We start from the raw sequence: 25,878 nt of genomic DNA on the forward strand, positions 1-25,878 counted from the left end.
AACTTGTGTCATGTCTTTATTGGAGAGCATACAATTGATATGAGATGTGTCAAGGTTTCTTAGATTATATCATCTCGAGACAGATTAAGATCATGTGAATCAACCTATTAGACACTTTGGTATACAAAGACGTTGAATCGTTTTGTTTGAAAGAGTTGATGTAGTAAGGTTTCAATCTTGTTTTTATCTAAAATATACTCCCATATCAATATCAAAATTTATTTTTTTTTCTTTAATTTTGAAGATATATTAATCTCTCTTTAATGTTTTCAATGTTAGGGTGATATGCTTTTAGTGAACAAAATGAGGAAGGCGGAGGGCTAAATGTGCCAATATAGGTTGTGGATCGTGCACTAACTCCACCTCGGGATGTTAATTGTTACTTCATCATCTGGTACTATATTTATGATCCATGGCATTGGTTAAGCGAGACCATATTAATTTTAACATGATTAATATGAAACAAATTGGTATTACGGGAAAAAGGGAGAATGGAAAAAATTGAAATGTACAGTATGAGAACTGCAAAATTAATTATAGTTGCTTCAAAAAGGAAAATAATGTATATAGTAAAAAAAGAAAGAAGGGGAAATGGAACTTAATGTCATGAACTTGAAATGATAATGGATAAGATGCATGGGATCTTTTATTCAAAGTCTATTCAATCAGTGGGTTAATGCAATAATGTTTCATTTCTTCTTCCTGTAGCTTCAAATTTTGTTCTTTTCTTGTTGTTCCTGTAAGTAGGATTGAGTTAGAGATCATGTTGAGAGTTTTGGGCCACAAAGGTGGTGCTTAGGAACATATACATTACTGCAAAAACAAAGCAGCAGGAGAGATTGTTGTTTGCTAAGATTCCAAGCAAAATCTAAATGACTTTCATTAGATTGCAAAAATAGTGGAACCATTGCATGGCAGATGATAGGGATAATAATGGCGACATGACGTGTCACGACGTCGGCCTCACCTGGGCGCCGCTCTGTCCGAGGAGGAGGGCAATAATACTGACTCAACATGCGCTGATGTCATCCGCTCTCAGACAACGACTTCATCGTTGTCTGACCCCGCGCGCTTGACCAAGGCAGAGGAGGACGACGATCGAAGCTCGCCCATACTCCGCGGCAGTTCGGTTCCCCACGCAACGTCAATGGCAATGTCAGATGCCATCAGAGGTACGATCTTGCCTCCCGCAGGCAGGCACATCAGGTAACACTAAACCGCCCTATAAATACCCTCGAGTTCTAAACTAAAGGGGGGGACACTTCTTGACTAAGAAAAACTCCTTTCACATCATCTAACTTAATCGTCGGAGGGGTCGGGCCAAGCTTCCGACCCGACCTGTGTGCAGGAACAAGGGCGAGGTTGCACCTTCCCAACGCCGCGGCGAGGCTTCACTCCCCCACGCTACATCCCACCCGGACCATCGCAACCGGCCACCACAGCTGACCCGAGGAACGCCGCGAAAGATCCCCGCGCATTCGGACCCGAACCAAGCCGTGTCGGCCCCGAGGCCACGACATACAGTTGTTTCCCGCAACATTTTGGCGCTAGAAGGAGGGCCCCGAATGTCGAGTGATCAGCAGATCCACTCTGGCGAACCCGCAGCCATGGGGTTGCGTCCGAGCGACACCCCAGAGGAACATCCCCTACGTGATGAACCCCGAGACGAACGCCCTACCACGACATCAGAGTGGCACTAGCGGCTGTTCAACGACCCGGGTTTGTCGCCACCCGATGCCCCCGTTGGCCCGTCGCCTGTTTCGCCCGAAGTCTTCCTCGACCTCGCTCGTCAAGTCTGAGCACTGGCGGGCGTGGTGCAGACTATCATCCCACTCGTCTCCCAGCCGACGCCCCCACATGTAACCCAGCCTCTGCAACAGTGAGAGCCCCCTACCCGGACTCATGCACCACCTCCCGAGCTCCCTACTTCGCCTCGAAACCGAACCGCCCGGCCCGGGAACCGAGAGACGAAAGACACGTCGAGTCGCCCAGAGCCTGAGGTGCTATCCACGGACTCGACGAACGCCCTACGAGCCCAGTTGCGCCTCGTTAGTCAATGCCTCGACGAAGTGCAACAGGAGGTTCGCAGGTCAAAAGGAGAGCACGGAGCGGACGGACACCAAGGGTCCCCGTTCGCACCCGAAATACAAGATCAAGTGATTCCACCACACTTTCGGCTCCCTTCGCTGGACGCCTATGACGGCGCCACTGACCTCGCGGACCACTTAGCCGCGTTTCGCGCCCAAATGGCGCTATATGTGGCTTCTGACGCCTTGATGTGCAGGGTGTTCCCAATGACCTTGAGGGGGCCGGCCCGCGCATGGTACAACGGCCTGAAGACCGGGACCATCACTTCCTTCGACCAGCTCGCCAGGGACTTTGAGCTCAGCTTCCTAGCCTACGCCCGACCGAAGCCGTCCATGGCGTTACTCCTCGGACTCAACCAAAAGGAGGACGAGCCCCTCTCCCTTTTTGTGAACCGTTTTACGACGCAGATCCGAGGGCTCTCGGACGCTCACCCCTCTCTGTTGGTGCAGGCATTCATGAAAGGCCTGCGACCTTCCAGATTCCTCTGGTCCCTCGCGGAGCGACCTCCCACTACGGTGCTAGAGATGCTCCAGTAGGCTAACCGGTACATCGCGGCCGAGGCCTGGGCGCCCGAGACGAGAAGGGACGACTTCCGACCACAGGCTCCATAAGAGAGGCTAAGCACTCGCGGTGGCCACCCGACATAGTCCCTGGAAAAGAAGTCTAAGCCTTGCCTCAGCCTCTTCCGAGCGAAGGTTCAGCCTCTACCTGGCTACCTCCCGGCTCAAGGTTAGCCCCGGCTTAAACCCTTCTAAACCCACACAACTCGGCCGAAGATTGTCGAGTCCCCCCTCAGGGCAACCTGTCGCCCGAGAGACACCTCTCGGTCTGATGCCCGAGACACACCTGCGCGGCCAGCCCGCTTGTGTCGTACTCCTCGACGCCATCTTCTCGAGACACGCCTCAGAGCGACCTACCCACCTAAGCAGTGTCCCTCGGTCGTAGCCTGCCTGCGCCGAGCTTCTCGGCCAAACACTGTCGAGTTCATCTTAGAGCGGCCTGCACGCCTGAGCGGTGTCCCTCGGTGCAGCCTGCCTGCGCCGAGCTTCTCGACCATACACCGTCGAGGTCACGTCAGAGCGGCCTGCACGCCTGAGCGGTGTCCCTCAGTGCAGCCTGCCTGCCCCGAGCTTCTCGACCATACACTGCCGAGTTCACCTCAGAGCGGCTTGCCTGTCTAAGTGGTGTCCCTCGACCGCAGCCTACTTACGCTGAGCCCCCCTATCGCAGTAACCGACGCACACTTGAAAGCCCTCTCTTATAAAAGAGCGGCCGCAAGGGTCTACAACCGGAAGGTACGACCTCGACCCAACGCGGCCAGCCCGCTTGCGTCGTGCTCCTCAGCCACTTTGTTCCCGAGACACACCTGCGCGGTCGGCCCGCCTGCGTCGTGCTACTCGGCCGCATGACCCTCGCGACCACACCTGCGCGGTCTGCCCGCCTGCGTCATGCTACTCGGCCGCATGACCCTCGCGACCACGCTTGCGCGGTCTGCCCGCTTGCGTCGTGATCCTCGACCGCATAATGCCCGAGACCACACCTGCGCGGCCAGCCCGCCTGCGTTGTGCTCCTTGGCCCCATGTTCCCGAGACACACCTGCGCGGTCGGCCCGCCTACGTCGTGCTCCTCGGCCACTTTGATCCCGAGACACACCCGCGCGGCCAGCCCGCCTGCGTCACGCTACTTGGTTGCATGATCCTCGCGACCATGCCTACGCAGTCTGCCCGCCTGCGTCGTGATCGTCGGCCGCATGATGCTCGAGACCACACCTGCACGGATAGCCCGCTTGCGTCATGCTCCTTGGCTCCCTGTTCCCGAGACATACCTGCGCGGCCAGCCCGCCTGCGTCGTGCTCCTCGGCTCCATGCTTGCCGAAGCCACGGATGCGCGGCCAGTCCGCCTGCGTCGTGCTCCTCGGCTCCATGCTTGCCGAAGCCACGCATGCGTGGCCAGTCCGCCTGCGTCGTGCTCCTCGGCTCTATGCTCCCGCTTGCCCGCCCGAGACGAGCTCGACCTCATGTCGCCCGAGACTACTGCGACACCAAAGGACAAAGCCATGCCTCGGACTCCCCCCAATTGCAAAACCGACGCATAGCTTCTTCGGGGTGGGGGGGAGAATATGATAGGGGTAATAATGGCGACATGACGTGTCACGACGTCGGCCTCACCTGGGCGCCACTCTGTCCAAGGAGGGCAATAATGCTGACTCGACATGCGCTAACGTCATCCGCTCTCAGACAACGACTTCATCGTTGTCTGACCCCGCGTGCTTGACCGAGGCAAAGGAGGATGACGACCGAAGCTCGCCCATATCCTGCGGCAGTTCGGTTCCCCACGCAACGTCAATGGCAATGTCAGACGCCATCAGAGGTACGATCCTGCCTCCCGCAGGCAGGCACATTAGGTAACACTAAACCGCCCTATAAATACCCCTGAGTTCTAAACGAAAGGGGGGGACACTTCTTGACTAAGGAAAACTCCTTTCACATCATCTAACTTGATCGTCGGAGGGGTTGGGCTGATCTTCCGACCCGACCTGTGTGTAGGAACAAGGGCGAGGTTGCACCTTCCCAATGCTGTGGCGAGGCTTCACTCCCCTACGCTACATCCCACCCGGACCATCGCAACCGGCCACCACAGCTGACCCGAGGAACGCCGTGCAAGATCCCCACGCATTCGAACCCGAACCAAGTCGTGTCGGCCCCGAGGGCACGGCATACAGTTGTTTCCACAACAGTGGACAAGCTGGACTTCGTAAATATTTTGAGTTGGTTAACCATACAGAAGCACAAGTTCCTACCTTAGTAACATGAATCATGATTATTGTACTGTTAGGGAAAGATTAGATATGTGGAGTTCCAAAATTATGAAAATTATAAATATCAAAAAAATTTATACGAATCTAATAAGAAATAATTTAATATCAAATATGTTATAAATAATTTATCAATGCAGGAGTGACAGAATACTAAGCAAATCATGAGATAAGATTTACGTGAAAAAACCGTCGAAAAAGATCACGAGTAAATAAGATCAATCTTTTACTATAAAATAATAGGATTACAATATTACTCTCTTTAGATTAACCAGAGGATATTAATGTCATATAAAAACTAGATACTCAAATGACTTTCAAGAAAGGAAGAAAAATTAAGCAAATTTAAAGATATACACTAATCGATTCAAAGAATATGATATCTATTTGCATATCAGAAAATCATATAAGATTAGGGTTAGGATTTTTTAATTAACTCATGAGTCTCACCATTAAGTCATAGATAAGACTACTCAACAAATCAAGCTGCTTTTCCTTCCTATGATAGTCACTTTTTAGGTCTTTGCCATCTGGACTCATATAAGATTAGGATTAGTATTTTTTAATTAACTCATGGGTCTCACCATTAAGTCATAGAAAATACTACCCAACAAATCTCTACCTCACACCCTTGTCGGAAGAGCCTCCATCTCTGCTATCTCTCTACAAGTAATTAGTATTTTTAAATACAATGATTTAGTCACTATATCTAATTTATTTTTATCAATATAGATTTTCTCAAAATGCAATAACTATATCACTAGTATATCTCAAATCTAATGATACCTAACATCTAACATCGATATGCTTAAATCTGAAATGAAAAATTAGATTTTTACTAAGATAAATAGTACTTTGACTATCAAAATATAAAATAAATTTCTCTTGCTTGACCCTTAACTCTTGTAGATATTTTTTTATTCATAAGAGTTCTTTATGAGTTTCTATTGTAACTATATACTCGGTTTTAGTAAAATATAAACTAACATATTTTTATAATTTTGAAGGTCAAGATATTACACCTCTCGAAAATGATATCAAGTAACCGAAGATAAACTTTTTATAATTAATATCACTGATCATATCTATATTTGTGTAGCCAACTACCATAAGTTTTTTAATGTCAAAGCACAAACATAATATAGAAATTCCTCTAAGATACTTAAAAATCTATTTAACTATTGCCTAGTATTTTTTTATAGGATCAAAGAGAAATCAACTAACATAGCAACTGTATGAGTAATATCCTGACCTTATGCATACCATGGCATAGATCAAACTGTTAATGACTCAAGAATATGGTACTCTGTTTATATCATCTTTATATTTATCACTTATAGGATACTTCTCATAACTTAATTTGAAATGATTTACAAGTGAATAAAAATAAAGTTTTGACTTGCTCATGTTAACTTTGTTAAGAACCTTTTCCATATATCTTTCTTTAGATAACTAAAGTTTAATATTCTTCTTGTGATAAATAATTCTTATACTAAGAGTATGTTTAGCCAGATCCAAATCTTTCATAGCAAAAGTGTTGCTCAATTCTTTTGTTAGATCTATAATTGTTTTTAGTATTATGACCAATAATTAAAATATCATCCATATGTAATAAGAAAATAATAAAATTATCATTAAAAAAATCTCATATGGACTATGAATAGAAGTAGTTATCACACCCATGATTTATTATAAAAAAATCAAATATTTTATATCGCTATCTTGATGAACTTTAATACTGTACAAACTCTTTTTCGACTTGTACATCAAATTTTGAACTCCTAAGGTTAATAGCATATATTTAACTTTGAATCCTTCGTATTGTTATATATATATATATATATATATATATATATATATATATATATATATATATATAAATATAATTTTCATACTAAGTTGTTCAATTTTTATATTTAAATTGATAGTTAACCCAATAACAACTCAAATAAAAGACATATGAATACTTATTTGTTTCTATGACGATGTATTTTGAGTTTTTCTAACTTGAATAGAATAAAAAATAATAATCTTAAGAGTTCTATCACTTGAGTCATGGATGGCATCGCCCAATTATTAAAATTATTTCTGATGATAATGTGGTTATCTAAAAATTTTTTTTTCCCTTTCTCTATTCCCTTATGCTAAAATTGGATTTCATTTTAGTTAATTCTAGATTAAATCTTTTATATTTATGTCCTCTGGAATACTCATCGAATAGAAAAGGGATAGACTTCTCGTCCCTACAAAACAGATGGTACTGCGGCCTCCAAGTAAGTCCAGTGCGCACGCTGAGCACACATCTCACGTTCGGGAAACACCATTATGCGATCCCCCAATCGATCTTCTCACCTACTCCGACGATACTATCCTTCTAACGCACTCGTTCATCGACTCCTTAACTTGGATGATGATCATATCATTCCATACGAAAACCAGCTTTGTTCTTCCGCCGTTGGTTGGTACGGCTCAGCATTAATTGTTGCGGATGATGAAACGAGGTGGACGCGTTCTGTCCTGCCAACTGTCACTCGACACGCTGGCTCTACGACTGCGCTGTTTGTTGGCGCTGCGGTACGCGTCCGTTGTTCTTGAATGCGATTTGTTAGGTAGGTGGGGTGGGTAGGTGCGGCCGAGGCGACCGGTGTGGGGGGCTAATCCTCACCGTCAATTTGACCCGCCTCTTCATCATCGGACCGTCCCGTTCTCCTGCCACCCCCCCCACTATTAAGCGGCGGCTTCTTTTCTGTTCCGAGTTCAACCCATCGGTTCCGCGGTCGCTCCCCGCCCTCTCCTCCTGCCCTCTGCGCCATGGCGGTGGCTTCCCTTACTCCATCGAAATCCTTATGTCGTTCGCATTCCCCGTCTTCTTCGAGGTCCTCACCGGCGTCGATATCGTCTTCCATCGGGTTCTCGGATGGCCGTCGTGGCTCCTGGGCGCGGATCGTCTCCGGGGGCTTGGATTTGGCAGGAAGGAGTCATGCGCCAGCGGAGATGCTTGTCGGTAGCACTTCCAAGGAGGCATCGTCGGGGATAGATGGATGGAGGAGCAGGAGGAGGAGGAGGAGAGGTGGTGTTGGGGCGATCATGTGCAGCGCCGACGGGATCGGGAGTGGGTTGGAGATTGAGCAGCAGCAGGGCCTGGCGGCGGTGGTGATCCCGGAGAGGGCGAAGGTGTTGGCGCTGGTGGCGCTGGTCATGTGCCTCTGCAACGCGGATCGGGTGGTGATGTCGGTCGCGGTGGTCCCCCTCGCCTCCCAGTACGGATGGAGCAGCTCCTTCATGGGAATCGTGCAGGTTCGTTTCCTCGGTCCTCCGCCTCCTCCTCCACCTCCCTCTCCTCTCTTTCTTTCTTTCATTTCATCCGCCATTCACTTACATAATTCGTTCGTCTGTTTCTGAATTAAAAGCGAAATAGAAATGGCTACGCCAATCCTTTTCGGTTTCGATGATCACAATGTTTCGTATCAAAAGCGTTCTCACCTGCCATGCATTTTGGGTTACAACTTAAGTCACGACCGAGTCGCTATTGGCTGATGTGGCTCATCCATAATGTAATGTTATGGTGAGATCAAACACAGTAAGTCAAAGACCTTGAAGCATAGCTATTGACCCCACGAAGCCCTCTGTGGCTGCATTCATGTGAGAGATGACGCCGCCTGAACAGTTTTCTGGGGAGATTCGTGTGGGCTTTGCCGGGGGCGAAACACGAGGAAATCATACGTTTATTAAAGGCCACTTACGCTTGCATCGTCTTTGAGTTTGACCCTCAATTGCTCCCGATATTTCAAGGAGCTCTTCTGACTTTTCTGATGTCTTTGGCAGTCGTCGTTCTTGTGGGGTTATCCGATCTCTAACATCGCCGGAGGAGCACTTGCGGACAGATACGGGAGCAAGCGAGTGATGGCGTGGGGCGTTGTGTTTTGGTCCATCGCCACCTTCCTCACTCCGTGGGCCGCCAGACACTCCACCGCCATGCTCTTGGCGATTCGCGCTCTTTTCGGCCTCGCAGAAGGCGTCGCCATTCCATCCATGAGCACACACTTGTTCCGGTGAACCACCTCTCTGTTTACGCTGACGGAAGCCAACTCCTTGGCATTGTACTGATTGACATGCTTTTGTTTTTGCTACAGATGGTTCCCGTGCAACGAGCGAGCCAGCGCCGTCGGCATTGCCATGGCTGGTTTTCATCTTGGAAACGTGATGAGCCTTCTTGTGTCGCCGATTATATTGTCAAGCGTTGGGATCAATGGCACTTTCGCCTTCTTCGCATCCCTTGGTTTTGTCTGGCTATCAGCGTGGACTGGGAGAATTCCAAACGATCCTCGCGATAGCCCTGACATCAGCCACTCTGAGCTGCAGTTGATTCGAGCTGGGAAGATCGATTCGAAGACGGAGAGTAGCCAACTTCCGCCCCTACGCCACTTGTTCTCAAAGCTACCCGCTTTGGCTGTCGTCCTTGCCAACGTCGCCAACAATTGGGTAAGCTTTTCTTTTTCTTCCCAAAAAGAAAAAAACTATATTAAGTTATATTAACTGAGATAACGAGTATACAGACACTTGTGCCCTGGAGATCGGCGCAATGGGAGAAGGCCAATGGCTAGTCTCCTCTCCAAACAAAAAGATATCCGTTTGACCTCGCATGATTTGTAAGCTAATTAACACTTTGATTAGCCTCTCTAAACTCATGGGAGATTATTATATTAGTAAACGAGTTCATCAGAAACAATGTCTCGCACTAGATTGGTATTAATTCACGGAGGGATAGACTCCTTCAAAATGTAGACTGTAACCTCAGCGTCCAAGTGGATCTAGATTTTCTGCGCCCCATCCCTAGCAGTCTGACTCACTTGTCCACACAGTCTGACTCACTTTTGATGTTAAGGATCCCCTACTGCTGAGTCTTGTCATTTTGACCCTCTATACAATAGTCTAAATCTGACTTCAATCAAGTCCTCATGCATGGAGCTAGCTTCAAAACGTAGAGAAGCAAGCTGCTTCTAACATGATCTCTGTGCGCCTTGCAGGGCTACTTTGTGCTTCTATCATGGATGCCGGTGTATTTTAAGACTGTATGTACCAGAATCCCTTCTTTATTCTGTTATAGTCTTTCTCTGCTTCCTTACTGATTATTTCCGCTCTTGCCTTTTTCCAATTCTTAGGTTTACAATGTGAATCTGAAACAAGCGGCATGGTTCAGCGCTGTTCCCTTTGGAGTGATGGCCTTATCTGGTTACCTTGCAGGAGCTTCTTCAGACCTCATGATCAAATCTGGTTCCAGTATAATACATGTTCGAAAGCTCATGCAGGTTTTACTTCCATTCTAGCTGAAATTGTACTCTGAAACAGACACTCTACTTAATGAAACAGTAAATTTTTTTTTATTGTAATTTCAACATCTACGAGGAACAAAGATAAATATGATCATAATGGCAATAAATATTGTGACGAACTGATTCAAGTATTGCTTTTTCTGTTGCCATGTTGCAGACAATCGGTTTTATTGGGCCAGCGGTGTCATTGTTGTTGTTGAGATATGCCCAAACACCAACATCAGCTGCAGTTCTCATGACCATGGCTCTGAGCTTTAGCGCTTTCAGCCAAGCTGGTTATTTTCTAAACATACAGGTATTCTTGAAACTCTGTTTCAATTACAAATTCTCAACTCAGTATGGTGATTGATCTCCATCTACTTCTGTAGAAGCTTAAATCTGTGAATTTATTTGGTCTATCATGTACTGGCAGCTCATTTGAGCTTTTCTGTTGTGTGTTTACACAGGACATTGCTCCAAAACACGCAGGATTTCTTCTCGGTAATGTCATTAAGTCCAGCACCATCTATTGATTTTTTGAGTGACATAAACATATTGGTTTAAAGTAAAATTGCCTATGCTGTTGAACAACATGGCAGTTCTTAAATCGATGAAGTGAACAAATAACAGGGATTTTTTTTTTCTATTTATACAATCTAATTACCTCTGTGTGGTTGTTGTTGATCAGGGATCACAAATTCTGTTGGCACACTGGCAGCTATAATCAGCACTGTAGGGGCAGGCTTGTTCGTGCAGTGGATGGGATCATTCCAGGCCTTCCTCACACTCACTGCAGCCATCTACTTTGTCATTGCAGTTTTCTACAACCTACATGCAACCGCAGAGCAAGTTTTCTTCTAATTCTTTAATTCTTCCTCTAGTGTTGGAACTGTTGTAGTCATCTTCATAAGCACAATAACAGTAGGTAAATGTAAGTAGAACCAACAAATATGGTTGTAAAATGAAGTTGTCTACTTGGGACATTCCTCGCGAGGTGAGCAAAATTCTTTATACACTACCAGTCCAAACAGCAAATTCCGCAGATAAATTTTGTGTAGAAAGAAAGAAAAGATCAAGTTATGATGGTCCAGAATCAGTGGGTTTTGTGAAGATGTGCAACTGATTATGATTTGAATAATGTGAATAGGAAGCCAAACATGATTTTTGATACTCAATGACACATGTACCGAGAATTAGAGCAGTTAAAAACATGAATATTTTGTTAACTTATTTCCTCTTTTTGTTTTTTTCACTCTAACCTTGTCATAGTTATTACATGTAAAATCCAAGACAGGTGAAAATGCTAGAAGATGTGTATGAATTAAGAGCATAGCTAGTCATTTATCTTTCTCATTTAAATGTCATTAAATGCATTTAAAATCGACCATATAATACTAATTGTAGATGAATCAACAATCTCCAAATTCGATTAGATTACATATTAACAAGGTGAAAATTATACTAAGATACATGACACAAGTAGTTAATGGACCCTATTGACGACGTCATTTTTTATATTTTTACACTTTTCAATAAGAAGCCAAATTATGAAGTCCAAAAAAAATGTTCAACTTATTAAAGATTTAAATTATCGTTATCTGAAGAACATCATAAACAAGAGTTTAAATTCGAAATCATCCTAATTCTATCATTGCTCATTTAGGTCTTCATTCGTGTGTGTTCGTCAGATAGCCGATCCATTTTTTTTGTGTTGTGTCTACTTTTATTAATCACATGTAGGATGTACAACGATAGAAATGTAGATGTGACTTGAAATGACTTTAGATAGATGAATATTAAATTCACAATTTATGATTATTTTACAAAATAATTCTACATTTATCGGTGAGAATTAAAACGAAATTAATAATAATTACCACGTCACCGAATTAAAGACAATGCTCAGCTCCAAGGCCCGATGACGTCTGGTAGAGAGATGAGGGTGGTTCTTTGTTTTTGATTTGTTGGTCGCTCCCGACACCCGAGTACGAGCGAGCGAGCATGAATTGCCGGAGCCTGGAGGAATACTGGGCCTTCTACGTGAGCCAGCACTCGAAGCCGTCCACGCGGCGGTGGCACTTTGGCGGCACCCTTGCCGCCCTCCTCTGTCTCCTCCTCGCCGCCCTCCGCGGCAGCTGGGGCTTCCTTCTCCTCGCCCCGCTTCTCGGCTACGGCCCCGCCTGGTACAGCCACTTCTTCGTCGAGGGCAACCCGCCCGCCGCCTTCGACCGCCCGCTCTGGTCCTTCCTCTGCGACCTCAAGATGTTCGCCCTCATGCTCGCCGGGCGGATGGACCGCGAGATCAAGCGCCTCGGCAAGAGACCCCTCCTCTAGGTCTTCTGATCCCCCATCGGATCACATCACGATCCTCCGCTTCTCTTCTCGTTGTTGGTAAACGATCGACCATCCCATCAATCATTACCTCCCTTTCTCGATTTGTGGCCCGTCTAATTAATTCCTTCTATGATCGCCGCGCACCTGATCATGATGATGATGATGAATAATGGTCTATCTCTGATTCGATTTTGCCATTACTTTCTTCTTGATTCTCCTGCTTTCTGCTCACAATGTTTTTTTATTGCTATTTAGATGATCGGGATGAGTCCAACTGGATAGTATCCTGTTTGAAGCTTGTGATTAGCACAGTACCGTTCGCCTTTATGTTGTTTTAAGTATATTAGATCACACCGCTTAGGAGAGTTGCTTGTTGGAATTGGTATGTTAATTTTGGTAAGAGTAGGGTAGCAGGATTGACGGACGAGGAGACCTGAGGAGGCGTCTGCATCTAGGGCACAATTTTGCTTATTCTTTTATTATTTTGAAGTAAGAACTTTGTGTTTTAGAGAGGAGAAGTTGTTCTTTGTATCAGATGTGTTCATTAATCTTAGTATAAAATTAGTTGCATCTAAGCATGAGAAATTGATGATTGTATTACCAATCAATGGTGCTTTGCCTCTGATGGTAAGCAATGTTCACAGTACTCTTTGATAAAGACCTCTTTGACTTTTTGGTATGCGATGGATTAGAAGCATCCTTTCTGGTTTAGGCATGAAGAAAAATCGACTTTTCACTTATGTTCCATTAATTACCTATGATAATTTATATTTCTTTTATCAGAGGAGATGCTTCGGAGTTTTCTCTTAGTTCATTTAAGTTCTTGTGAGAAGGTTACAGTAGACCTAATCAACAAATATATGACAACTTGTCAATAGATTTCTATAATGAACAACTGAAGTGATTTTTCCTTTTGTCTGCTTTACTAGATCATTCTTTGAGACTTTTACATCTTGTTGTCTCTGACTCTTACATTCATTAGGTTACTCGTCTTATATTAATTGTTCCCGAATCGTCAGTAGAGATGCTTTCTGCTTGTTTTCTCCTGGTACTTCATCCGTGGACAATAATTTTAAATGTTTATGACCACACTAATCTACATGGGCACAGATACAAGAACGTGATGGGCATCCAAATGACTAATTCGGAAGGGAGATTAAATGGAAATGCAGGGTATGTGTGAGAAGATTAATTTATTGAGAAAAAAAATATAACACTTGAATTGTAATGTTGTGAGAATGTGAAATGTTGACATTTATGTTCATAAGAAGCCTTAGACTGATAAAAGATCCAGTTTTTATCTTAGCATGTCGCATTGAGTATTGAAATAGGATAACTAGAGAGTTTGAGAAACAACTGACTCATAGATTAGCGGATACATGTCTGACATGTCTTGTGAGTTTAATCAAAAGAATCCATATGTTAATGGCCTAACAATGTTGTCGTTCGATACAGTCAGGTATTTGTATGTCTTTCAATGTAATCTCGAAATACAATCTTTTTCCAACTCTGATTCAGATTTTGTCTTGGTTAATGTGTTTTACAGGAGTTACTCTCTGTACTAATATAGTTGAGACAATCCTTTTATGGTTATACGATGACGTATTCTTCATTTTTGATTTCATATGCTAACAACGTTTTAGAAGCATCGATTGCAGCCATAATATGAGCGCCATCTGAATTGCTATGGCCTAAACAGTAATGCTGCTGATCATGAATGTTGAGGGTTGATGTTTCGAGTCGATCCACTATTGGTTCTCTGGTTCCTTCCTGTGGTCTGTACTTAATAGTTGCAGAATGCTGTATGGTTAGTCGTGCATCTTGTATAGTTAGTGTGTTTAACGTTATAGACCGTATGCTCGAGATTATATATTAAAAAAGGGTACACTCTGTCACGACCTTAGCTGGAATTGCCTAAGGCGTGAGGCACCCTTGCGGCCAAAGACTCGAAGCTAGCGTGCGTTGCCAAAGTTGCGGGTCACCCGTGCGGCAAAGACGCGAACTTAGCTTGCGTTGCCTAAGTCGCGCTTCGCCCTTGCGATCTTGCTCCGCAAGGATCCGCCACTTTGTAACCTCTCGCAGGTCCCGAAGGACTTGTAAAAGAGAAAGAAAGTTAGATCGAAAGAACGAGCAACGGACAAGTCCCGAAGTCTCACGAAAAGGGAAGCTTTACAAGCAAATCGTCGAACACCTTGTGTGCACAAGAGAAAAGAGGGAGAGGGAGGAAAACAAGGCTTTCAAGGATGAACGAACAGCTGCAAGCCCACAAACAGCCGCTCGCCTGGTCCCAGGCGCAACACCAAGTTCCCGTAAAGGTCACGTGCGAACTTGCGAAAGAGTGTTCAACGCCCGGTATATAACCGAAGCCCCATCCAGCCATGTGCCACCCGGGGGTTCCTGGGTGCTGAGATGGCTGACATTTTGGTGAGCGGAGGCAACACTCCGCTCACCTCCCGCGGCACGCGAAAACGGAGCCGTTTTGGGCTGTTTTGCTCGGTTCGGTGAGCGATCGCTTTTGCAACGCTGCAGCTGGTTCGAACTTACATATTTACAGCAAAATGACCCAAAACCATGAGAAAACATGCTGTCAAGCAACTGTACATGCGGGTGTGAGCAACGAACGGTTCGTTGAACGGAGTTGTTGCGGGTGCGCGACGACCGTTCGTGACATTCTCCCCCACTTAAACTGTCGACGCCCTCGTCGACGCTTGTTGGTAATTGTTGATGACTTCTTCTTCATGTCGCAGGGCGTCTTCAGGCTCCCAACTGGCTTCAGTTCGGGGAAGCTTTCGCCACTTCACCAAGTACTCTGTCTGTTCCGCTCCGCTGGGTAGCTTTATCTTACGATCCGCCAGAATGGTTTCCACTCGCTTCTCGTAGGAGGCTGTGATGGGAGGAAGCCGAGTTGGAACACTTCGAGAAGCGTCTTGCGGATCCGAATGGTAGGCCTTCAGGTTGCTGGCGTGAAGAACGTTGTGAATTTTGAACCACGCCGGCAGCTGCAACTTGTAAGAAACATTGCCTACTCTGCTGATAATTGGGAAGGGCCTTTCATACTTACGCACCAATCCTTTGTGAACTCTGTTCCTGAAGAATTGGAGTGATGCTGGTTGGAGCTTTACCAACACCAAATCGCCAACTTTGAACTCTTGTGGTCGCCTTCCCAAGTCTGCCCACTTCTTCATCCGTTTTGCCGCCTTCTCCAAGTAAGCTCGCGCAATATCGGCATTTCGATGTCACTCCTTTGCGAAATGATAGGCTAATGGACTACTCCCAGTATACCCAATTGCCATAGTGTGCGGAGTCGACGGTTGTTGTCCTGTGATAATTTCGAAGGGGCTCTTGTTGGATGCAGAGCTCCGCTGCAAGTTGTAGGAGAATTGGGCGATGTCCAACAACTTCACCCAATCTCGTTGATTGGCACTCACGTAGTGCCGGAGATACTGCTCCAAGAGCGAATTTATTCTTTCAGTCTGACCATCCGTCTGGGGGTGGAGGCTTGTAGAGAAGTATAACTTTGACCCCAACAATTTGAATAGCTCGGTCCAGAATCGTCCCAGGAACCGAGCATCCCGATCACTAATGATATTGTGTGGGACTCCCCAATACTTCACTACACCCTTCATCATCAGTCTAGCCGCCTCTTCAGCTGAACAATGTAGGGGGGCAGCAATGAAAGTTGCATACTTTGAAAACCGATCGACCACCACGAGTATCGATCCAAGTCCCCCTACAGGTGGCAAACTTGATATGAAGTCTAAGGAAATGCTCTCCCATGGCCTTTCTGGTACGGGCAACGGCTCCAAAAGTCCCACCGGCTTCCGCTGCTCCGCCTTGTCTTGTTGGCAAGTAAGGCATGTTCGAACATACTCCTCCACATCAATCCCCATCTTTGGCCAGTAGAAGGCCCTCTCCACGAGAGCCAACGTTCTGTGAATGCCGGGGTGTCCAGCCCAAAGGGAATCGTGACACTCTTTTAAGAGTTCACGCCTCAAATTGTCCACTCGGGGAACATAAACCCTATTCCCTTTTGTGTAAACAAGTCCCTCCTGGACCCAAAATCGTCGTGCCTTGCCTTCTTTGATGAGCTGCATCAGGATAATTGCCTGGGGATCACTATACAGTCCATCTCTGATTCGGGAAAGGAAGTTGGAGTGTAAGTGACTTGCTTGGCCTCTGCCCTCTAGTTGTGCAGCATTCACGCATTCCACTTTCCGACTCAGCGCATCGGCCACGACATTCGCCTTCCCGGGCTTGTATTCCATTGCCATATCAAATTCAGCCAGGAAGTCCTGCCACCATGCTTGCTTTGGGGAGAGCTTCTTCTGAGTTTGGAAATAACTCAGGGCGATGTTGTCTGTCCTCAGCACAAATCGCGACCCGAGAAGGTAGTGTCGCCAAACTCGTAGACAGTGAATCACTGCTGTCATCTCCTTCTCATGCACTGGATACCGCCTCTCGGTCTCGTTGAGTTTGCGGCTCTCGTAGGCCACCGGATGACCTTCCTGCATGAGTACTCATCCAATAGCGAAGTCCGAAGCATCTGTGTGGACTTCAAAGGGCTCTCCATAGTTTGGCAATTTGAGCACTGGTTCTTCTAGGACAGCAGCTTTCAGGTCTTGGAATGATATCTCACATTTGTCCGACCACTTCCAAGGCTACTCCTTCTTCAGCAACTCCGTCAGTGGGGTTGCCCGCTTCGAATACCCGGCAATGAAGCGTCGATAGTAGTTGACGAAACCAAGGAAGGATCTCAACTCTGGCACCTTCTTTGGAGTTCGCCATTCCGCAACTGCTTGCACCTTCGACTTGTCCATCCGAATGGAGCCATCACCGATTCGATGCCCCAAGAATAGGATCTCAGTTTGAGCAAAGTAGCATTTCTCCCTTTTTACGAACAACGTGTTCTCCCTGAGAACCTTGAAAATCGTCCGAAGGTGCTTGACATGCTCCTCGAGCGTTTGGCTGTAGACGACGATATCGTCCAAGTAGACGACCACGAACTTATCCAAATACTCCTTGAATAGCTGGTTCATGAGAGTACAGAATGTGGCCGGAGCGTTGGTTAAGCCAAAAGACATCACCAAGAACTCAAACGCTCCGTATCTGGTCACACAAGTAGTCTTTGCTTCGTTGCCTTCAGCAATGCGCACCTGCCAATATCCCGACCGAAGGTCGAGTTTTGAGAAATACTTCGCCTTGCCCAATTGATCGAACAAGTCCGCAATGAGCGGGATGGGATACTTGTTCTTCACTGTTACTTTGTTGAGGGCTCGGTAGTCGACGCATAATCGGAGGCTCCCATCTTGTTTCTTCTGGAAGAGAACTGGAGCTCCGAAAGGTGCTTTTGAGCTGCGGATGAGACCACCGCTTAGCAGTTCACCTAACTGCTTTCTGAGTTCTGCCAACTCTGGCGGGGGCATGCGGTAGGGTGGTCTCGCTGGAGGCTTCACTCCTGGCTCCAGCTCGATACTGTGATCCATGCCTCTGCGTGGTGGAAGAGTCTTCGGCAACTCGGGTGGCATAACGTCTTTGAACTCCTTCAGGACGTTCGCCACCACAGCAGGTTCTTGAATGGCCTCTTCGTTGAGTGGCTCTAGCTTCATAGCAGCCACGAATGTCAGTTCGCCCTTTCGCACCCCTTTCTTCAATTGTAACGCCGAAATATGTTGGGGCTCCTTGGTTCCTCTCCGAGAGACGGGAACCACGCAGGGGTCATTGCCACCCATCATACATAAGGAGTTCAAGAACGGCATCGGCACCAACTTCGCCGCGTGCATAAATTCCATTCCAAGAATCACTTGGAAGTCGTCCAGTGGCACGGCCATCATGTTGGTGTTTCCGCTCCAAGTCCCGATTTTGATAGGAACACCCTTCGCCAACCCGGAGATTCGCCTGGCCTCCGAGTTCACCGCTTTCATTCGGCTTGGGCTCTTCTCCAAGATCAACCCAAGTCGTTGTGCTTCACGATCGGCTATGAAGTTGTGGGTAGCGCCCGTGTCCACCATTGCACAGGTCATTTGGCCATTCAGCTTGATGTCTACGTACATCAACTCACCACTTCCTGCTTTCTGTTGCTTTGTCTTGTTGTTCTCCCCCACTTGACCCCTCATAGCGTTCAACAAACGCATTGCTCCCATTCGGGGTCCTTGCGACTCTTCGTCATCGCTGCTGGATTCTGAACTGCTCGAGCTAAGAGCAACAGCTTTGCCCTTGTCCGATCGGGGAGGGTGGATGGAAGCCGTCAAAGCATTGAGTGCCTGTTTCTGTGGGCACTCCCTTACCATGTGCGGTCCTCCGCACAAGAAGCATCCTCCAGGTTTTGAGGCCTTGCCTTTAGGGTTCGGCCCTTTGTGGGAGCTCTTCTTCTTTTGTTCGCCCCCGAGCTCCTTCCCTCGAGAATGTTTTGGAGGGCGATTGCTTGAAGATTGTTTCCTTCTCACCGGGTCTTCAGAGGAAACAAAGTCGGTGAGCCTTTCTGCAGCTGCAATTGCCCCGACCACATCGGTAACATTCCTTCGATTCAGCTCTTGTTGGGCCCATGGTTTCAAACCATCAAGGAAGCTGAACAACTTGTCCTTCTCGGACATGTCCTGTATGTCCAGCATTAGTGCAGAAAATTGCTTCACGTAGTCTCAGATGGTGGTACTTTGGCGGAGTTGTCTCAACTTCCTTCTTGCGACAAACTCTGTGTTCTCCGGTAGGAACTGAGTTCTCAACTCCCGCTTCAAGTCTTCCCATGTGTCGACTCGACACCGACCTTGTTGGATCTCCTCCCAACGAGTTCGCCACCAAAGTTTCGCATCTCCGTTCAGATACATTGTTGCTATAGAAACTTTGGTATCTTCAGAATCGGGCCTCGTAGCTCGGAAGTATTGCTCCATGTCGAACAAAAAGTTCTCGAGCTCTTTGGCATCTCTAGCCCCTCCGTATCCATGGGGCTCAGGTGCCCTCAAGTTTTGTGGCGGTGCAACGCGGGTGTTGCCTCCTCCCGCATTTAGCGTTCTTGTGAGCATAGCCACCTTTGCCGTGAGTTCCGCCACAACATCCTGTAAGTGTAGCACGGAGTCCTTGGTGTCATCAGACAGTTGGTCGACTAGGGCCTCGACCTTGTCGATCCTGGACTCTGCTTCCTCTTGCGAGCTCTCTACCCCAACAAGCCTTTGTTGGCCATGGTAGAGTTCCTCCATGCTCGCTTCCAGAACATCCAGGCGGGTTTCCGCTGTCGTGAGTCTCTCCTTATGACTCTTTTTCCCCGTTAGCGCACCAGATTGCGCTTCCTCCGCTTGCGGAGAGTTGCCAACTTCTCGCTCATCCTGTTCGCTGCCGCGATCCTCGTGAGCGGCTCCAACAGCATGAGAGCGAGTGTGCACATACAGCCCACCTGCGGCTGCTTGGGGCAAGGTTCCGGCTTGCCCCGTCTTGCTTGATTCGCCACGATGCTTTGCCATGGCGAAGTTGCGAAGTTCGTTCGCTGTTCGATCGAAGAGCTTGCCCGCTCTGATACCACAATGTCACGACCTTAGCTGGAATTGCCTAAGGCGTGAGGCACCCTTACGGCCAAAGACTCGAAGCTAGCGTGCGTTGCCAAAGTCGCGGGTCACCCGTGCGGCAAAGACGCGAACTTAGCTTGCGTTGCCTAAGTCGCGCTTCGCCCTTGCGATCTTGCTCCGCAAGGATCCGCCACTTTGTAACCTCTCGCAGGTCCCGAAGGACCTGTAAAAGAGAAAGAAAGTTAGATCGAAAGAACGAGCAACGGACAAGTCCCGAAGTCTCGCGAAAAGGGAAGCTTTACAAGCAAATCGTCGAACACCTTGTGTGCACAAGAGAAAAGAGGGAGAGGGAGGAAAACAAGGCTTTCAAGGATGAACAAACAGTTGCAAGCCCACAAACAGCCGCTCACCTGGTCCCAGGCGCAACACCAAGTTCCCGTAAAGGTCACGTGCGAACTTGCGAAAGAGTGTTCAACGCCCGGTATATAACCGAAGCCCCATCCAGCCATGTGCCACCCGGGGGGTTCCTGGGTGCTGAGATGGCTGACATTTTGATGAGCGGAGGCAGCACTCCGCTCACCTCCCGCGGCACGCGAAAACGGAGCCGTTTTGGGCTGTTTTGCTCGGTTCGGTGAGCGATCGCTTTTGCAACGCTGCAGCTGGTTCGAACTTACATATTTACAGCAAAATGACCCAAAACCATGAGAAAACATGCTGTCAAGCAGCTGTACATGCGGGTGTGAGCGACGAACGGTTCGTTGAACGGAGTTGTTGCGGGTGCGCGACGACCGTTCGTGACAACTCGGTGCACGAGGCTCTCGCGAATGCAGAGTCTGGGGAGGCTCAAGATTATACATTCTGCAGTTCAATTGTTGCTTTGCTACCCTTTGGATAATATGTTATATCAATTACAGTCTGTTCAATTGTTGCTTTGCTACCCTTTGGATAATATGTTATATCAATTACAGTCTGTCTGGGATTTTGAAGTGCCTCATGTTTTAATCAGACCTGCATGCCATTAATTAGTATTCATGTTTTATTACTGGCACCTTTTCATCTCAATTGAGGCTTTGCTTAGTTTCATCATGGAACAGCATGAGAGCTTGTAGCTAAATATTTTGCTTAGTATCCACTTGTGATCCTGCTGGATTTTATTTGATTGCCGTCTTTTCTCTATTATTCAGTCAATTAGAATCATGTTGCTAAATATTGATAACATGCAGAAACTGTGTTTATAATGTCTACAGTGATAAAGGCAGTCCTTTTCAATCCATCAGACTGCAATTACAGAGCCAATTGGTTGCAATCGAATTAATTAGATTACGCAGAAAGAAATCATTCCTCACAAAAGAAAAAACAAAAGCATTGTGATTTGTTTGCTCCTTCTCTAATTCTCTAGGATCATCAGGATTTAATTCAGCCTACTTGCAGCAGATTACAACTACAGTCTGTGAGCAAAATTTGGTAGAGGGTATTTTATACACCTGATCGTTGTTGGATTGCAGGACTCATCTGCTGGCAACTCGAGAGCTTCATCATCTTTACAGTCCGTGAGCTTCTCAGAACTGCCTTCCCTTCCTCCTCCTCCTCCTCCGTCCTACCTGCTTTTGTATTCCTTCGTGCACAAACAACCGGGAAGAGGGTTGGCATAAAAGCACTCCTCGTGTCGTCGTGTTCGATGGACCTTCCTCTCGTACGGCCCCCCGAGCCTGTCGGCGTGATCCCTCTTCACCTGCTGCTGGAACTCCCCCCAGCTTATTCCACCCGAATCCAGCTGATCCATCAGCTTCACTAGCCTCTGCCTGAGAAGACATTTGCTGGTTGAAGACAGCTGCTCGGTGGCGAAATCATGGAGCAGAACGGCATCGCGTACCTGTCCGGGTTGATGGTCTTCCGAAACCCCGCCAACCTTCGATGCCCCTGCACTGCTTTGGCCATGTTGCCGTCGTAGGTGTACACGAACACGTCGCTCCTGAGGGCGACGATGTGGTCGAGGGCGGCAAGTCTGTTCTGGTACATCTGCAGCGGCGCCAATTCCTCGGCGGATGCCAAGCTGCGGTGGGTGTGGATGTTGGGGTACTCTGCTTTCAACGCGCCCATGCTGTTGGCGCCGTAGATTTCTCCGGCCACGATGTAGATGCTGGTGGCGAAAGGGTAGCCCATTGCCTTGAGGAACATGGCGGCTTCGCGCGGTGTCATCGGACACCCTCCTTGGACTCGCTTCTCCCTGCTGTTGATGTCCTTCTCCTTCCAGTGCCTCACGCTGTACCTCATCACTCTCAGCTCTTCCGCCTCCGCCGCAGACAGGTTGTGGCTGCAGCCGGTAAACGACAGCATGTCCTTCTCGTATCTGCAACATCGTCATTCTAAGTTGTGTGTCCGAACGAAGACGAAGACGAAGTCGACGTCGACGTCGACGTAAACGCTGTTTAGAGCTTGCCTTAGATGGAGTGCGATGTAGTGATTGCTGCCATTCCTCAACCTGTCAACAAGTCTCCGTCCTATCCGTTCGATGTCTCGTGTGTATCGAAGTGCTTGGTAGGTGGCACGGCAGCGGAGTCTCTGAATGGAAGGCGGGAGGCCATTGTTCGCGAGGCGCGAGTCGGTGTGCGTGAACTCTATCACCTTGCGCCTGCTCAAAATATTACCAAAGCTTCTGAAGTAGGAAACCTGCAACACGAGCAAGTGTCCTTCAGTGGAAGCAAGGAAGAAGAAGAAGAAGAATTCCCCTACCGGGTAAAGCAAACTTGACCTTAGACCACGAGATGGGAGCTCTCTGAAGCGGCTTGATCTTGGCGTACTGTCGTGGGAGGGAGTCGACCACCACGATGTCACCTTTGAGAGCTTCCTTGAAATGCTTCACATCAAATATGTCTTTGAATTCACTGCAGAGCTCAGCAGGAAAGAATCGTCTGAGACTGTGATGCCAACAAAGAGGCTCCTAAAACCATTCGAGTACCTTGGATCTGTCCAGAATGATTTGTGGTCTAAGAGGGGCACCACGAGCGTTGCGTTCATTAGTTTTGCTATGGCAACCATGTCACTTATCTGCAACTCGAATTTTTTTCTTCTTTTTTTAGTATTAATCTCATAGAATTTAGCTCGAATTTAGAAGAAGAAGAAGAAGAAGAAGAAAGAAGAAGAACACGTACTCCCATTCTCATCTGATTGAGTCCTCCATTAGCATGGACTATTAGATAACCAGCTGTCGCATTACACGTCTCTATAACGAGCATTTCATCGAATGTTATGGATAAAGTTGACCGAGGAAGAATCGTAATTCCAAAATTACAATAGAAAAATACTCGGCATTGCGAAACTTACTGCAGTCACCCTTTGGACGAGATATGCATTGTTCGTAACCATTGTTGTTTGGATTCATCCATATCTCAGGAATCTGTACACAGAACAAAGAAGAACAGCTTCAGAGTCAATGCTAGAAAGTTTATTTATGAGTAATTTCGAAAGGGCTGAGGAACAAATCATACACAAGAATTGAATTATAAGTGGATTAAGATGTTAATAAAATAAATATTTATACAAGAGAGAGTATCTTAAAATCAATGATGCAACGATGGTGATGGTGATGGTGATGGTGATGGCACGACCGAGGCCCTTGGCATTCCATGATCATTACTAACCCAATGCCATCAACTCCGTTGATTGCAGAGAACATAAATGCAAGCATATGTATATGCGTAGGCTGATACGAAAGCAGAATCCGAATACCGGAGGATTTGGCCTTCTCTTTATCCTGGTCGTGTTCTCCAGCGTCCAACTCGACCACTCGTCACGAACGTTGCCGATCTGCACCACCACGTCCTTCCTCTCATGGGAAACACCGACGCGTGCAGTGCCTAAGAGCACGGTGGCAGCCAGGACCAGGAGGAGAACCAGCGGCAGCAGCCTCATCCAGACGTTAATACTCCCCCATCTCCCCCCGCCGCCCTTGCCATGCCTAAGCAGCAGCCTCCGCGAGACGGTACGCTTCAGTGCGCCTATGGGTCCTGCAGCCGGCGCGTGATCGTGATCGTGGGCGTCGGCGTCCTCGTCTTCCTCGTCGTCCGCGACGGTCCTCTCCGGATCAGTGAATTCCGGCAGCCGCCGCCTCGTCGGGCCGGAGACGATGGGGTTGTTGGTGGTTGCGCTCGAGGGAATGGCGCCGGCGGCGATCATCACCATGGCCGGTTGCACCAAGGGGGGTGGCCGGGAGTAGGGATTGCAGGTGGCGAGCGAGGGGTGGAGAAAACCCCGGGAAACTTCACGGTGATCGTTGGCGTCCGGGAACCGTCGCCTCTCTCTCTCTCTCTCTCTCTCTCTCTCTCTCACTGGTTCTGGTTTTGCCGCGAGGGTGGGAGAGGTGTTCCGGAAATAGAGGAGTTGGGACGTGGAGAGGTCAAGAGAAGCGCTCACTCGGGCTCACGTTTCTGCTTCTTCGGCGCGGGTATTGACTACGCCGTCTCGGACTAGGAGATGTAACCTTTAGTCGTGTGTATTAATAGCCAACTCGAATCTTAATTTAGGAATATTTAATACTCACCCCGTCCGCCTATTTATATTAGTTTGTACATTTGCTCGTTATCTTCCGGAAAGAATGAATGAAAGAATATACGATCTTGAAGCATATTTCATACAAAAATTACATCTCCGGCAAAGGGGCGAAAAGTAATATCTGATCACGGCATCCTTTCATAATATAATAAGATCTTTATCGATTAAAATAATTAATATCTCGAGGAAGCATTTTACTCCGGATTTATAAGCTACTCGCATCCTTCTCTTTAGAAGTTTTGAAAATCATCATCCGTGGGCTACTTCATTGTGACTATGGAGCCAATACAACCCTCACTATATCCCTTAAGGCTTAGCAATATACTGAACTTATTGCACCATTCAACATCCTATAAACATATCCTTCCCATACCGAAGAGAAAGTTTTAATTTTTCATGGTGTCTTAGGATGACCATAGATATTTCATCATCCGCATATAAGCCCTTATATGAGTACCGAATTCTTTGAGTTAATAATTTTCCTTACTTCTGTGAGCTTTGGTCGTTGAGTAATCCATCCCACTTTATACTATCTAACCCTTTACCAAGCACCCCCGCTTACCTTGAGCACCATCAAGTTTGGTTGTCAACGTTGAGTCATAACTCGAACTCAGCCATCCCAACTTTTGTGCCCAATGCATTCTTCTCAGCTTCCTTGTCCTCATGGTTTCTTTGGCGTGAAAGGTTGACCATTCCTCTAAATGCCAAGATTGGATGTTCGCTCCCCTGAGCGACTCATTTCCTTATATCTCAATGCCTATTTCCCCCAAATGGTTGCGTGTATTGGCTACCCTCAACACAGCTCCATTAGGTCCTTTAAGTTTGCATGCCAATTATTTCTATATGTGCTTGTCTGGCTCTGATATCACTATCACGGACTTAGCTGGTTTTGCCTAAATCACACGACCCCCTTGTGTGTCTGTTCGTAAAGGGCTAATCTCCTCGAAACCTTCTATGGTCCTTTAAGTACATGCAAAAGAGAAAACGGGTTGGAAAAAACATTTTACTCATGATTTATAAGCAACCATTTTAACAAGCATTTTATAGGCAATGCAAATTATAAATATAGACTTCACAAGCTCTAAACGGTTGTACAACAAAGGGTCCAAGATAGTCCACTATAGATCGATATCCTTACAAGTGCCCACGTAACATAACATTCATTTACAAGCCTAAAATGACCACAAAAGCCAACTAAAATATGATTGTCAAGCCTACTGTTAGCCCTCTATATGCTTATGCTGTGCAACGCACGAATAAAATTAAAAGACAGACATACATACAC

At 47.0% G+C, this 25,878-nt stretch overlaps 5 protein-coding genes across 6 annotated transcripts; 3 read left to right on the forward strand and 2 right to left on the reverse strand.

The window, feature by feature from the left end:
- The first annotated feature begins 2,246 nt into the window (after nucleotides 1–2,246).
- LOC135596497 (uncharacterized) lies at nucleotides 2,247–2,624 on the forward strand. The gene has a single exon (XM_065088544.1). It carries the CDS (start codon nucleotides 2,247–2,249, stop codon nucleotides 2,622–2,624), a length of 378 nt encoding a protein of 125 aa, XP_064944616.1.
- Nucleotides 2,625–7,642: 5,018 nt separating this feature from the next.
- Nucleotides 7,643–11,198, forward strand: LOC135597733 (probable anion transporter 2, chloroplastic). Its single transcript, XM_065091115.1, has 8 exons — nucleotides 7,643–8,200; nucleotides 8,729–8,955; nucleotides 9,037–9,385; nucleotides 9,931–9,975; nucleotides 10,066–10,212; nucleotides 10,394–10,531; nucleotides 10,683–10,716; nucleotides 10,904–11,198. The coding sequence occupies exons 1-8, from the start codon at nucleotides 7,715–7,717 to the stop codon at nucleotides 11,074–11,076; spliced, it is 1,599 nt and encodes a 532-aa protein (XP_064947187.1). The 5' UTR covers nucleotides 7,643–7,714; the 3' UTR covers nucleotides 11,077–11,198.
- Nucleotides 11,199–12,084: 886 nt separating this feature from the next.
- LOC135585148 (uncharacterized) lies at nucleotides 12,085–22,548 on the forward strand. 2 transcript variants are annotated; one of them, XM_065091117.1, is made up of 2 exons: nucleotides 12,085–12,606; nucleotides 21,548–22,548. In XM_065091117.1, exon 1 carries the CDS (start codon nucleotides 12,217–12,219, stop codon nucleotides 12,547–12,549), a length of 333 nt encoding a protein of 110 aa, XP_064947189.1. In that variant the 5' UTR covers nucleotides 12,085–12,216; the 3' UTR covers nucleotides 12,550–12,606; nucleotides 21,548–22,548. The 2 variants fall into 2 exon arrangements, with proteins under 2 accessions (XP_064947189.1, XP_064947188.1); XM_065091116.1 differs by lacking the exon at nucleotides 21,548–22,548 and adding an exon at nucleotides 12,805–13,463.
- Nucleotides 21,834–22,379, reverse strand: LOC135596498 (O-fucosyltransferase 19-like). Its single transcript, XM_065088546.1, has one exon. It carries the CDS (start codon nucleotides 22,377–22,379, stop codon nucleotides 21,834–21,836), a length of 546 nt encoding a protein of 181 aa, XP_064944618.1.
- On the reverse strand, nucleotides 22,404–24,447 carry LOC135596499 (O-fucosyltransferase 28-like). The gene is made up of 4 exons (XM_065088547.1): nucleotides 23,772–24,447; nucleotides 23,348–23,439; nucleotides 22,795–22,927; nucleotides 22,404–22,712 (listed from the first exon to the last, which is right to left on the reverse strand). Exons 1-4 carry the CDS (start codon nucleotides 24,222–24,224, stop codon nucleotides 22,404–22,406), a joined length of 987 nt encoding a protein of 328 aa, XP_064944619.1. The 5' UTR covers nucleotides 24,225–24,447.
- Between the last annotated feature and the right edge of the window lie 1,431 nt (nucleotides 24,448–25,878).

This window comes from Musa acuminata, chromosome BXJ1-11 (assembly GCF_036884655.1).
Source record: "Musa acuminata AAA Group cultivar baxijiao chromosome BXJ1-11, Cavendish_Baxijiao_AAA, whole genome shotgun sequence".
NCBI lineage: Eukaryota > Viridiplantae > Streptophyta > Magnoliopsida > Zingiberales > Musaceae > Musa > Musa acuminata.